Source organism: Papaver somniferum, unplaced genomic scaffold (assembly GCF_003573695.1).
Source record: "Papaver somniferum cultivar HN1 unplaced genomic scaffold, ASM357369v1 unplaced-scaffold_158, whole genome shotgun sequence".
Classification (NCBI taxonomy): Eukaryota; Viridiplantae; Streptophyta; class Magnoliopsida; order Ranunculales; family Papaveraceae; genus Papaver; species Papaver somniferum.
This window is the reverse complement of record NW_020625264.1, coordinates 443,493-459,345: the sequence shown is the minus strand read 5'-3', so window position 1 is coordinate 459,345 and position 15,853 is coordinate 443,493. Positions and strand designations below refer to the sequence as shown.

At 38.7% G+C, this 15,853-nt stretch overlaps 1 protein-coding gene across 1 annotated transcript; it reads left to right on the top strand.

Annotated features, from left to right (window-relative positions):
* Positions 1-4,225: 4,225 nt before the first annotated feature.
* LOC113337034 lies at positions 4,226-5,668 on the top strand. Its single transcript, XM_026582726.1, has one exon. It carries the CDS (start codon positions 4,226-4,228, stop codon positions 5,666-5,668), a length of 1,443 nt encoding a protein of 480 aa, XP_026438511.1.
* The last annotated feature ends 10,185 nt before the right edge of the window (positions 5,669-15,853 follow it).

Genomic DNA, 15,853 nt, shown 5'->3' with positions numbered 1-15,853 from the left:
GATTTTAATATGTTGAAACCTATTTTGGTTCTTCCAATGAGTCAACTCTTTCTATATGCCTATTATTCAGTCTATTTTATCTCAGCAGTGTGTGGATCGAAAACTCCATCACTGTCCCGATTTTTCAACAGCTTTTGATTATTTATACGGTAGGGGAAGAAGCGATTGATGAGCAAGTGAGTAGGGAGGGACTTGAAACTCTGTTACTGAGCTGGCAAGAATGAGTTTGCAGGAAAATACTTCAAAGTAGTTTGGTATTTTAAGAATTGGCATATTTGTGAAGCCAAAGGAAAGGTGAAAAGAGGTGATAATAAAATGTGAATGTTGGCATTTGAAACCGGTGGTTTCAAAGTGTCAGTATTGTGTTTATACTTTAAATACCTCTATAGTGATGCACATATTACTTATCTTGCGAGTTTCAGATGGGTCTATGTGCTCAAAGATGCATATTGCTCTTTTTTAAGCTCACCACCACCAGTTGTTTTTTTATACATTGAAAATTAGCAGGTGATCATGATCAAGCTAAGAAATTGTTGGAGCTTTTGTTTGTAAGAAATGCAATCCACCTAACATATGCGATTCCAGAAATGAAGCAAAGGAGAATATAAATGAAATCTCTCCTGTTTTAAGGAATCCCAATCATATACAAAGACGGTAAAACTTTTTGGATTCTAATTTATCTTTTAATAGGTCCATAAGCATGGAAGATTTTTATCGCAGGGTCCAAGCTTATGGCTATTAGTGTAAAACTTTGAAGTTTAGTCCATAAAACCCGCGGGTTGATCTGTAGTCCAGTAGGAGAAATTAAACACAAAATATTATGAGCCTTGTATGACTCGAATACAGAAGCTGCTTTATCACTATGGTTATTATTAGAAAGTTATTATTGGGACGTCACATTCCAATAGAGGAGTCACTTAATAGGACAAAAAAGGTCATTCATTAGTAATTTTAAAAATCCCTTAACTATAATAATTTTATAATGATTAAACAACCCTTATGTGGTTAGTGCTAATAATCTAATTATTAATTAATTAGATTGATGAGATATTTTACCTTGCGTCATTAGGGGCGACACTGTTAGAATTAGGGGAGACACAAAAAGACAAAATAGGTGTAAAATATTTATTTGTCCCTTCATAATCGGTAGTTTAGTTATTCTTTTTATCTACCGATTGTGACTATGTTCTTCTTTGAGAAATCCAAAATTCCTTTATTTTTGAAAATTTTGAATTTTGGACTACTATCATAATCGGTAGAAAATTAACATCACGAAATTATAATTTTAACTACCGATTATAAAATAATTTAATTCTGAGACTAAAGTAAATTATTTCATTATTTTTTAGGGATAAAGATTATTTTATTTTTATTTTTATGGAACATTGTATGGTATTCGGAAAAATACTTAATACTTTTAAAAAAACCAATTGTAAAAATAGAAAAATGCAAAATTCTACTAGTTTTTGAAAATTTTGAATTTGGTGCTACTACCACAATCAGTAGTTAAAGAACATCACAAGACTACCGATTGTATAGTCGGTAGATAATAAACATCATGAAACTACCGATTAAGCAAATAGAAAAATTCAAAATTTCATTAGTTTTTGAAAATTTTGAATTTGGTGACTACTACCACAATCGGTAGATAATTAACATCACGAAATTATTATTTTAACTACCAATTGTAAAAATAGAAAAAATACAAAATTTTACTAGTTTTTGAAAATTTTGAATTTGGGGCTACTACCACAATCGGTAGATAAAGAACATCACAAGACTATCGATTGTGTAATCTGTATATAATAAACATCACGAGTCTACCGATTGTGCAATTAGAGAAATTCAAAATTTCATTGGTTTTTGAAAAATTTGATTTTGGGGCTACTATCATAATCAGTAGAAAATTAACATCACGAAGTTATTATTTTAACTACCGATTATAATTTTCGTAACACAAACCAACATACATCAATATAAACTACGAATTGTAGTATTATCTACCGATTATGGAGGGCATTTTTGCCATTTCAAAAAAATTAATAAGGCGTGGCTTGATTTTAGGTTTGGGTGACCTTTGCTGTCTTTTTGTGTCGCCCCTAATTCTTTCCGAGTCGCCCATAATGACGCCATGATATTTTATATAATTAATGAAAAATCATATTAAATGATTTTGGTGGGAAGAAAATGTTGAAAAAAATGAGAAATTTTGGAGATTTTTTTCTAACTAAAACCCTAGATTTTAAATCATCCAACCAATGTTCTTTTTATTTCTTAAAATTGATGAAACTAAGTAAAATAAGTTGATTTTTTTTAGCTTTTCAGGGCAGTTTACGGTTGGCTTTTTTCTTCATAGCCAATCATAGACAAATTTAGGGTTAGGTGATGATGAGTTCCTAACCGTAATTAGGTAAAATTAGGAAAACTCAATTTTAAACCGGTTACGGATGGATTTTTTTGGTCGAAACCCGACTGTAAATCCGTTACGGCTGGGGTTTTTTGGTCGAAACCCGACTATAAATCAGTTACGGCAGGGTTTTTTTTGTCGAACCCAACTGTAAAAAAGTTACGACTGTTTTTTTTTATTATCGAAACCAACTATAAAATAGTTACGGTTGGGTTTTGTTGGGGACAATCCAACCGTAACTAGTTCTGAAATCTAATTTATTCTACTGTTTCAATCAATCTGACCATTTCAGATGCAAATGGTTTGTTGATTACCATCACTTCTATCAATATGCTTCTTCCGCACCTTTAATAGAAAATTCAATCGACGATTATAAGTATTGCGAACCGTCGATTGATCGAAGATGGTGAAGTGATTTTGATTGAAAAAAAAAGAGGAGGGAATGATTTATGGTTGATGAAGGAGAGGAAGTTAAGAAGAAGAAGAAGAAAAAGAAGAGGAGGAGCAGATCTTTGAATGAGAATTAGGTTTTGATTTTAGTTTTAGTTTTTAGGTTTTGATTTTAGTTGAAGGTTATTTTAGATATTTGGTATGGAATCAAGAATACTCCGTAGCCAGTTTTTTGATCACTAGAAATCTAAATAAAGCCCCTCTTTTGGAATGTGACGTCCCAATAATAGGTTCTATTATTAACAAATGGAGCACTTGAGAGAGGTAAAAATAGGGGGAAAATTATTTTAGAGATAAGCCATCGGATTGCTAAGATGTGACCTCATCAAAGTTTTAACCAAACCACAGTTAGTTCCGGATTCAATACGGATTTTTCTGGATATTAATTTTTTTTCCTTGTAATACCTATTGTGTTCCTACTCCCTCCTTATATTTGGGCGCCAAGATAACGATGTCTATTATTCCCCTGGAAACCTAAAAACAAAATGTTCTTCACCAAAGTAATCTGATTTGAGAACTATTGTGTTGCAGTTGAACTTACATCGATCGTGAACTAAAATAGCAGAAACAAAAATTACATCGTGTTTTTTTTTCCTGTTTCAATCATACGTTTTGTAGCTTTTCCAACATGGAGGTCCGTTGAATAAAAAAATGACTTCTTTAATTCAAGTAGCTAGTTCTAATCAAGAATTTCTATATTTAATCTCAACTATACCTATTTGGCATTCCTAATTGAAATGATTAAACCAAATGAAACTTCTTCCTTGTTTTAAAAGAAAAAATCAATGGAGTCTAAAGGACGAGCCACATGCCCACTTGCAAACTGCCTAGCTCGTCATCACCAACTAGCTTAATTGAAATGACGAGCCACATACCCACTTGCAAACTGTCTTTGTGTTCTGTATATATATATATGACATTCTACCTAACTAATTGAAATGATCAAACAAAACGAAATTTCTTCATTATTTCCGAAACAAAACTTCAAAGCAATACAGAGTCAAAAGGTCGTGCGACATGCCCACTAGCTAGCTAATTATTATTGATGACGAGCTAGGCAATTTCCCTCTTCCTTTAGTGCGTGTTGATTTTTTCTTTCAGAGAAACTTTCATTTTGGTTTGATAATTTCAATTCATTTTGCTAGAATACTTGAGCTTAAATTCTTGTTCAGGACGAGTTGAATTAAAGAAATGATGATTTCGATGATCAAACAAAAGTTATAAAACCAAACATACAAGCGAGAGAAAAAAATAAAACTATCAGAAATAAAAAAGAAATATTTGAGAGAAATTGAAGAAGCAGAAAAAACTCCATTACTATTACGTCTATTCACCATAAGAAAGCCGGATTGGTTGTTACTTTCCGCCATGGCAAAAACACTCCCCAACTATGTCCTCATCCAATCAAACGATAACAACAGATATGCGCGCCTCGACAGCGAGAATCAGTCATTACGTAATGCCCTCCGTTTCGAGGGAGAGTATAGTTTCGGGCTCGAAACCAGATTCGAGTTAGTCCCTGCTACCACCGGATTCATCCATATCCGGTGTTTGCAGAACAACAGGTATTGGGAAAGTTCCGGTGATTGGGTCACTGCTACGGCCGTCAAACCTGAAGAGGATATGTGCGACCAACATTGCACGCTCTTCCACCCTGTTTTCTTGAAACTCAACGACTACAACCACCATGTCGTTGAGCTCCGGCATGCAAATACCGGCAAGTTCGTCAGGATGCATAATGATAACAATGATTATAATGGCTGCTTAACTTTACGGCCTAAACTGCAAGCAGACGACGACAACATTGATGTGTGCACCTTCATCGACTGGGAATCTGTCGTTATGTTGCCCGACGTTATCAGGATCAAGGAAAACAATGGAAACTACTTGAGGGTCTATGGCTTTAACAAAGCGTTAATGAAATTCGGAAGCAAACCCGATGATTCCTCAGGCTCAATGTATCATGACTATGAGGTGTTTCCAAGTCGCGACGGAGGCATACGCCTGAAGAGTGCTCAGTTTGGAACCTACTGGGCGGATATAAATTTTGTTTGGAGGGATACTGTTGCTTTTGTGGTTTTACAGAACGATGACCCCAAGCTTTCGACCAACACCACCTTTCTACCCGTGAAAGTTGATGGCAACCGCATCCTCTTACGAAGTTTGGAGACCGGGAAATTTTGCAGGAGATACGATGGAAGCAACTGGAGAAGCGAATATTTTACCAAGAGCTGCCTCACCGCAATTTATAAGTATCCTGATGATTTGTGCCACATGGAGATTGAGGAGCCTGTTTTAACAAGGAAGATCTCTAATGTCAGATATCAACTTATTAATGCAAGGATTTACAATGAGAATATTCTTGCGCTTATCACGGACGATTCAAGAAACAACACTCAGCTTACCCAGACGTCTCAAATAAATCTTAAGAAGACGGTTACCAATACAAAAAAATGGAGTACCAGTGTGTCGATCAAACAAGGTTTCAAGATGACTGGTACCTTTGGTGCTCCACGCATAAAATCTGGTTCCCTTGAGATTTCCGGTGAGTCTACACAATCTTGGAGTCCAGGAACAACGGATACGGAAAGCATTGAAGTTGGGTCTGTGCGAACCATTACTGTGCCACCTAAGAGTAGAGTGAAGACGAGTCTAATGGTGACACGGTGTTCGTACGACATACCCTTCTGGTACACTCAGCATGACGTTCTAACGGATGGGAATGAAAGAGTTTCTACAAAGACCGATGGCCTTTTTAAGGGTGAGAGTGGGTACAACTACAACTACGAGGTTGTTGAGCTTCCTCTCTAGTTAGTTGCTTGTATGGTTGTCTCTTCTTCTTTGGTGTGGTGTGTTTATTTTTCTCTTCGAAACCGGATGTCCCTTGTTTATAGTTTTGGAAGTTGATGAAAAAGATTTTTTCTTCAATAGTAACCTAAATTGAATCCCGTAAAAATCACAACACTACAAAAAAAAAATATAGCTATTGCTATACCATATGTTGCCGCACCTTTAAAATAGGTGTTGCAAAAGCAAATTTTTAGTCACAGTACTTTTTAGTTGTTATTAAAAGCTATAATTTACTGCCGCAAAATGAAATTTTTGCCACATAACTGTTGCAACAATATGAAAAGAGTGTGGAAAAAAGTATAATCTCTTACTATATCAATAAAGATTGATGCTCCAAGAGAGACTTCTTGTTATATGGGTTATCGCGACACTGATAAAAGTTTATGCCACAACTATAGGGTGCAGCAATATATGATGTTTCTTGTAGTGTAAGATTGCAATATTATCTGACTTTTCATAAAACATTACAAAAATTAGAATTGAAAATAAAGAGAGAGAGTGAGATGGTGCACCTGGTTCATACTTGTTCCAAAGATGGTCCCTTTTCAATTTTTTGCAATTCCATATGCTTAGTTCCTTGAGAGAAGAAGTTATATTTGTACATATATTATACAATATATATGGTTAGGAAATGTATTAGTTAGGAAAGGATATTATTTTTGATGTAAATATCTTTTTGGTTTCTCCCTATTCAGCTTTAGAGAAACATTTTATAATCTTTTTGTCACTTTAAGTTTTTCATAATAAGAAAATGTTTTGTAATCCTCTCTACATTGTCGTTTCATGGCATCTGAGCCATGAAAGACTTAATCTAATTAAAACCAAAGCAGAAAAATTTTGCTTAATATTAGCACCATGACTTGTGTAGCTAATGTAGCGATCACAACCATTAAATCTAGTGGAGGATCTTTATCGTCTCAAGATCGAATAGGTCTTGATAATACTCTTACTGATACACAACGGGAAATCATCATGCGAATTCTCAAAAATTCGAATAATGATTCGGACATTTCTGGTAAATGGATACTTGATACAGGGGCTTCAAGACACATGACAAGAACCAAAGAATTTTTATTTGAGACTCATACAATAGGTTTTTCTTCCATGAAGCTTCTGAATGGAACATACTCTCATGCTCCATACGAAGGCAGCGTGGTGCTTGTAAACAATATGAAATTATTTCATGTTTTATTTTTTTCATGATCTCCACTGCAACTTGATTTTTTAGCATGTTTAATTAAAAATTTGAGATATGTATTGTCACTTTGAATGATAAATCATGTGTGATACAGCCGCACTACTAGGACGGTGATTGGTGTGGATGAGGAACGAGACGGGGTCTATATTTTCCATATTGGAATGCTCATTACTGCAAATCGAGTATCTACCAGAGAAGATTATTGCTTATGGCATAGACGTTTGGGTCATGCGTCTAATAAGGTTGTTTCTTTACTTCCGGGTATGAATAAAGTTGATTGTCAGAAATTTCTTAAGGAACCATGTGATATTTTCTTTAAAGCTAAATAAACTCGGACTAATTTTCCGATTATTGAGAATAAAGTTGATGACCTCTTCAATTTAGTACATTATGATGTGTGGGTCCTTATCGTACTCCATATTCTTGTGGTGCATATTACTTTCTTACCATTGTCGATGATTATTCTCGTTGTATTTGGGTTTATTTGATGGCATATAAAACTGAGGTGGTGCATAATTTTCAGAATTATTGTGCAATGGCTAAGACACAATTTAATAGACAAGTTAAGAAAGTTCACATCGATAATGGTACAAAATTTCGGCCATTGATTCCTTTCTTTGCTAAACAAGGTATGGAATTTCAAATTTCATGTGTTGATACACCACAATAAAATGGGCGAGTTGAACGGAAACATCTTCATATATTGAATGTGGCGCGTGCATTACGATTTCAAGCCAATTTACCTCTTCGGTTTTGGGGTGAATGTATTTTAGGTGCTGCTTATATTATTAATCGCATGCCTACTTCCTTGCTCAATGGGAAAACTCCATATGAATTGTTACATGGAAAGACTCCCATTTATGAGTAAATATTCGAGTATTTGTATGTTGTCCCTCGTCATCGAAACAAATTTAACCCATGAAATCGACGTTGCATATTTGTTGGTTATCCTTACGGAAAAAGGGTTGGCGGTTATTTGATTCGGAAAGTAAACAATTTGTTGTATCTTGTGATGCAGTTTTCTGTGAAACAAAAATTCCATATGATGCTGCTTCTTTGCATGATAATACTGAAGACTCACAAAATGAATTAGATGACAGGAGAGTACTCTCTACAGAACAGGGCGACTTGTTCTCCTCTGACGCAACCAGGCCAGCACATGTTATTTCAGCTTATTCACCTAAACAGTTTGGTGGGGATTCAGCTGGGAAAACATGAATTGTTGTTAGAAATGGGACTGAAAAGAACGTGGCAGATAAATCTGATATTGGCTTCGGTAATAGACAGGCGTCAGACGGGAATTTAAATAAGATAAATCGGTCACAGAATGTGACAGACAGTACCGGTACTCCTGGCAGTGACGTAAAGAGGTTGTTTCCGTCCAGTAGTGACAACACTAATGTTCCATGCAGAACTGAACAGATCGGACATTTTTTCGTCTGACAGTATTGTTTTAAACTCATCTGGAAATGACGTACAGAATCTGTCAAGTAATGACAGAAGCCGAACAGTCACAGTAGTTGTCTCACCTGCTGCCCAGTTACAGACCACGTCAGGTAGACGTGCAGAAATTGCCGGACCTGCTGATTCTTCCCTTTTTGCTGGCAATTCGTTAAATACTAAAGATTTGAACGCCTTGTATCACCCGTTAATGATCAGATATCTGATCACAGGCAGTCAGACGTTGTAATTTCTGAAAATCATGAAGATATAGTGACACTTTAGTTGGACGAAGTGCCCGGTCCCGAGTCCCTACTACGTGATTAAGGGATTATGTTTGCAATACTATTGAAGCAATAGACCCCGGTTCTTCCACTCCTCAAATGTCAATGTCCTCCGGTACGCTTTATGCTATAAATAATTATGTATTTTGTGTAAATTTTTCCGCTAATCATACTCGTTTTTTGGCGGTGATTACTATTCTTAAAAAACCTACCAGTTATGTGGAGGTTGTTCGTCTTCCTTGTTGGTGTGTAGATATGTCTAAGGAAGTTAAAGCCCTTGATAAAAATGGCACGCTGTGTATTACTGATCTGCCACCGGGAAGAAGTCAATCTGTTGTAAATGGGTTTACAAAATTAAATATAATTCTGATGGTAGTGTCGAGCGGTATAAGGCTCGTTTGGTTGTTCTTGGAAATAGACAAGTTGAAGGGGTGGATTATCATGAAACTTTTGCTCTCGTAGCTAAGATGGTGTCTGTCAGAACTTTTTCAGCGGTTGCAGTTGCTCGTGATCGGGAGTTATATCAAATGAATGTTCACAATTCCTTTCTACATGGGGATCTTGAATATATGCGCAACTTCCTCCAGGGTACTCAGACTAATTCACCTGGTAAAGTGTGTCGAATCCATAAATCTTTGTATGGTCTTCGTCAAGCTCCTCGTAATTGGTTTGCTAAGCTTGCAGGTGTCTTTAAAGTTTTTGGGTTCGTATAATCTTATGCTGATTATCCTCTTTTTACCCTACGACGAGGTGAGAATTTCATTCATGTACTTGTCTATGTGGATGATTTAATTATTGCCGGGAATAATTTCGTTGTTATTAATGCTTTCAAAGCATATTTAAGAAATTGTTTTCATATGAAAGATTTGGGAAATATCAAGTATTTTCTTGGTATTGAAATGTCTCGAGGAGTTGATGGTCTGTTTTTATCTCAACGGAAATACACCTTGGATATTTTGTCTGAGACTGGACTTCTTGGAGCCAAACCAGCCTCTTCACCAATCAATATCATCGTCTAGCTTTAGATGATGGACCTTTCTATTATGATTCATCCCAGTATCGTCGGCTCATTGGACGTTTGATTTATTTGACCATTACGCGTCCTGAATTATGTTACTCGGTGCATGTATTGTCTCAATTTATGCAGTCTCCTCGGGTATCTCATTGGGAAGCTGCTCTCCGAGTTCTAAGTTATCTAAAGGGACATCCGGGTCAAGGGATTATATTACGCAAGGATAGTGCTCTTCAACTTACTGCTTATTGTGATTCTGATTGTGCCTCTTTCCCTCTTCGTCGTCGTTCTCTTAGTGGTTACTTTATATTTTTGGGAGGCTCACCTATATCTTGGAAGACAAAGTAGCAACACATAGTATCTTGTTCTTCTGCGGAGGCCGAATATCGTTCTGTTAGAGCATAACTTGGTCGACCTCACATGCATTGTTATATCAAGCATGTTTTTCAAAGTTAGTGATCGAAACTATAAGTCTAGATTTCTAATCTACTATAGCTAGGTCTCGGACTTGGATGGAAAGTGTAGTTGAACTCAAGAAATCCATGGTGATTCATCATACAAGACGAAGAACTACTCAAAAATTGGTGGATCTTCATAGAAAAAAAGGTATGTGAAGACTTGAACTTATCTATCACTCAAAGTCTATTTATATCTCCTATGTTGAGACAGAGTTGTAATGCTATATATACTTAGATTACGCACACATGACATTTCGATCTGAGTTTATCTCGCCTATCTATTTCTCGAAATGTGTGTTGGTACATCTTTACCTAGTGACGAAAGTCATGACGTTTCAATCCTCTCCAAAATTGCTCTGACAATATAGTTCGTGAGTAACAACTACATATGCCCTCTGAGAATGTTTCGAAGTTTGAAATGAGAGTTTAGACAATATAACCAATTGGTGGATATAAGCATTGTTGTGGAAACACATATATGCATAAGTCTTATTCCTTGAACCGAAGATTGCAAGCTTTGTTGATCAAGAGAAACCGGAACGTGAGCTATCAACTCAGTTTGCAAACTCAGTCCGTGAACGGGCGTAAGTTCTCGACCCGAGAATTTCTGCTGGAGTTGTATCAAAGTTTCAGTCCGCGAACTGGCGGAAGTTCTGGACCCGAGAATTTCGGCTGGAGTTTGTAAACTCCAACCGGTTAAATTGAGTCTGCGAACCCTGTCCGCGAACTTGAGTAGGTTATGTCTAGAAACGATTGTTCAGTGAACTAACCTTTATTATCTAAGGAATGCTTTATGCAAACCTTGGCTATAAAATTCATGAACCGATTCGAGTGAATCAAATCGTTTTTGTTACAATTGTGTCTTGTGTAGTACATGAGATCTCGTATCAATTGAACGACTCTCTAACTAGTTCATCTGAGTTATTTGAACTAATTATGGTGAAAAAGAAGTTGTTTGATATGAAAGTGCTCATATGGCTAACATTTTGGTTAGCTATTGTTGAACCAACTAAGTGTAAGTTTGGGTACGGTTACACAAACCTAAACGTGCATTTCATTTGTGTGTAACAAAATATATTCTTTGATCCAACGGTTGAAGAATATTGGCTTGAATCTAAATCAGGTTTTCATCTAACGATGAATATTCAATGTTTTGTTACTAAGCTAACACTGATCGCAAAACCTGATGTGAAAGGCTATATAAGGGAGAACTATAGCAACTAGGAAACCTAATCCCCGCACTTTACGTGTGATACTATTTGCGACTAGAGTCGATTCTCCTTTAACCCTATGGTTTTCTTTTCTTAAACCGGGTTAACGACTAAAGACTTTATTGGGATTGTGAATCCTGATCGATACTACTTTTATCATAGTTGTGTTATATGATCTTACATATTCTATCATACGAGCTCAATCGAAAGGATTGGCTTGAGATCTTTATCTCCGATAGGCAAGATATAAAACAAATCACAAACACTTCTTTTTATCGTTTGTGATTCCGTAATATCCTTTTTCGCTGCGTTGATTAGGATTATTGTGAGGTGATTGATAATTCTTGGTTGTTCTTCAGAAGATAAGTCCGGGTTATCGATTGGTTCCTATTCACCTTGATTTGATCAAAAGACGGAACAAAACTCTTGGATATTTTTGTGGGAGACAGATTTATTTAATCAATAGACTTTTCTGTGTGAGACAGATTTCTTTATCAAGTCTTTGACTTTAGGTTGAATCAACTCTTAGTTCTGGGTGACATCAGCTAAGGGAATCAAGTGCGTAATATCCAGCTATGATCATAAACGTAGGGAGAACAATTGTACCTTGTATCGGTGGGAGATTCATAAGGGTTCAATTACAGTCCATACCGAAGTTAATTTGGAGTAGGCTAGTGTTTGTAGCGGCTTAATACAATGTGTGTTCAATCTGGACTAGGTCCCGGGGGTTTTCGCATTTGCGGTTTCTTCGTTAATAAAATTCTTGTGTATGTGTTATTTCTTTTCCGCATTATATTTTTTTATATAATTTAAATAATACAGGTTGTGCGTTTTCCGATCAATTAGAATATCTGACCTTTTAGGTTGTTGATTTAAATTGATTGGAACTTGGAAATTGGTCTTTGGTACCATCCAAGTTATTTGTCTTTAATCAAGTCTCGCAGATTTCAATTTGCTTGAGCAAGGATTAAATCGAGAGATCGAGATACAATCTCCTTGATTAACTTTTAATTGATCGAGGCTGAAGTAATTCTCTTAAAAGTTGCTTGGAGTTGTCCATACATATTTCTAAGTGAAATATTGGGTGGTAAGCGAAATACATGTTGCTAAGAGAAATATAGAGTGCTAAGATAAATGCATTCATCAAGGAGTTTTAAAGATACAAGATAACCCTTACAAATTCCACAGCCCCACTCCCCAAAGATATGACAATTAAGCGCAAATTCAAAAGAACTCTCCCCCATTAAACGCCATCCCCGAAGGAACAATAAGAGCGACCTTAATTTCAAAAAAAAATAAGGATTTCTTTGGACAAAACAAAGCACATACGATTATGAATTTGAATCCAAAAGATACACAATTAAACTAATCAAAAGAGAACTTACTGAGACTTGAATGCTCAACATAAGCGAACTTAATTGGATTTACTCAACATAAGCGAACTTACGGAGACTTAAATGCTCAACACAAGTAAAACTCATGGAGACTAATAATTTCTCAATTAGACTAATCACAAGTAAACTCATAATTAATCTAATCGGAATATAAAATAAAATTAATCACAAAAATAATAATTTTAATTGGTTATGCTCAACATGAAGAAAATCCATGTAGCAATAACTAAGTTAATCCAGATAATCAACTTAGTTCAAAAGTGCTCGCCATAAGAAATTTTACGGAGCAACAACTAAACAACCAAAGAAATTGATTGACTTTGTTTATAATGCTCAACATAAAACATCTTACGGAGCTACAACTAGGTGTTAATAGTGGTTTTTATCCTAGAGATAAAATTATAACACCTTAGCATTTGATATGACGTCACCCTGTAAGTAAATGGGTCGTAGATGTAAAGCCCATCCACTAAAATATATATTGGGCCATTCATCTCAATTTTGAACACGTTATTCGTACTCACCCCATATAATTTTTAAAAGGCTTTGGCCTTGCCAAGCCAGAACTCGGCTGTTGCGCCTCCCTAGGCCTTGCCGAGCCATGACCGCTCCAAAGCTAATTGCCTTGGCCGCACTACGCATATGCCAAGCCTTAGCCGATCCATGGACGCCCCATGCCAATTTCCTTGGCCGCAACACGCACATGCCAAGCCTTGGCCGAGCCATGACCGCTCCAAAGCTAATTTCCTTGGTCGCACCACGCATATGCCAAGCCTTAGCCGAGCCATGGACGCCCCATGCCAATTTCCTTGGCCACACCACGACATGCCAAGCCTAGGCCGATCCGTGACCGCTCCAAGGATAATTTTCTTGGCCGCTCCACGCATATGCCAAGCCTTAGCCGATCCATAGCCGCTCCATGCTAATTGCCTTAGCCGCATAAGCACATACCAAGCCTTGGCCGAGCCATGACCACTACAAAGATAATTTCCTTGGCTGCACCACGCATATGCCAAGCCTTAGCTGAGCCATGGACAAGACAATTGCCTTTGCCACACCATGCACATGCCAAGAGTTGGCCTAGCCATGCACTTTCCATGGCCGCTTCACTCCATGCCATGGCCGATACCACTCCGTTTGTCGCTGTTTTGTCGATCCATGGCCTAGTCATGCCGCGTCATGTACTTTCCATGGTCTCTTCACTCCCATGTCATGGCCGCTACTACTCTATTCCATGCTTTGTCGAGGCATGGACTATCCATGCCGCGCCATACACTTGACATGTCCTCTCCACTTCCATGCCATGGTCCTTACTATTCAGTGCCATGCTTTGCCGAGCCATGGCCTAGCCATGTCGCGCCTTGCACATGCCATGGTCGCTCCTACTCCATATCATGCTTTGTCGATCCATGGACAACCCATGTCGCACCTTGTACATGCCATGGTCACTCCACTACCATGCCATGGCCTCTCCTACACCATGGCATGCTTTGATGATCCATGGCCAAGCCATGACGCGCCTTGCACATGTCATGGCCGCTCCTACTCAAAGTTATGCATTGCCAAGCCATGTCCAAGCCATGCTACGTCTTGCACATGCCATGGCCGCTCCACTACCATGTCATGCTTTTCCGAGCCATGGTCTAGCCATGCCGCGCCATGCACTTGTCATGTATGTTCCTACTCCATTCCATATATTTTCAAGCCATGTCTAAGCCATGACGCGTCTTGCACATGTCATGGCCGCTCCACTACCATGCCATGCTTTTCCAAGCCATGGCCAATCCATGTCGCGCCTCTCATATGCCATGGCCGCTCCTACTGCATGCATACATTGCCTAGGCATGGATTGGCATGCCATGGCCGCTCCACTACCATGCCATTCTTTGTCGAGGAATGGTCAAGCCATGTCGCGCCTTGCACATGCCATGGATGCTCAGCTACCATACTATGCATTGCCGAGCCATGGCCAAGCCATGCGGTGCCTTGCACATGACTTGGCAAAGATGTGCATGGAGTAGGAGCGTTCATGACATGGTAGTGGAGAGGCCATGGCATGTGCAAGGCATGGAATGACTTGGTCATGGCTCAACAAAGCATGTCATGGAGTAGGAGCGTCCATGGCATGTGCAAGGCGCGACATTGCTTGGACATGACTTGGCAAAGATGTGCATGGAGTAGGAGCGTTCATGACATGGTAGTGGAGAGGCCATGGCATGTGCAAGACATGGCATGACTTGGTCATGGCTCAACAAAGCATGTCATAGAGTAGGAGCGACCATGGCATGTGCAAGGCACCGCATGGCTTGGCCATGGCTCGGCAATGCATAGTATGGTAGCTGAGCAGCCATGGCATGTGCAAGGCGCGACATGGCTTGACCATTCCTCGACAAAGAATGGCATGGTAGTGGAGCGGCCATGGCATGCCAATCCATGCCTCGGCAATGTATGCATGCAGTAGGAGCGTCCATGGCATATGCGAGGCGCGACATGGATTGGCCATGGCTTGGAAAAGCATGGCATGGTAGTGGAGCGTCCATGGCATGTGCAAGACGCGTCATGGCTTGGACATTGCTTGGAAATATATGGAATGGAGTAGGAACAGACATGACAAGTGCATGGCTAGACCATGGCTAGACCATGGCGCGGCATGGCTAGACCATGTCATGAACGCTCCTACTCCATGCACATCTTTGCCAAGTCATGTCCAATACATGTCACGCCTTGCACGTGCCATGGCCGCTCCGTTACCATTCCATGCATTTCCGAGCCATGGATAAGCCAATCCGCGCCTTGCACATGCCATGGACGCTCCTACTCCATGACCTGCTTTGTCGAGCCATGGACAATCCATTTCGCGCCTTGCACATGCCATGGCCGCTCCACTACCGTGCCATAGACGCTACTACTTCGTGCCACGCTTTGCCAAGCTGTGTCCTAGCAATGCCACGCCATGCACATGCCATGTACTCTCCATCCCCATGTTATGGCTGCTCCACCTTCGCGCCATGATATACCACTTCACTTCCAACACTTGGCCATGCCAAGCCATGGCTACAGTGCCATTCCAAAAACAATAACATCATGGCAAGTCTCTTCACTTGCCCCACAACATACTTTCTACAAGAACATTCGAGATATAAACACAA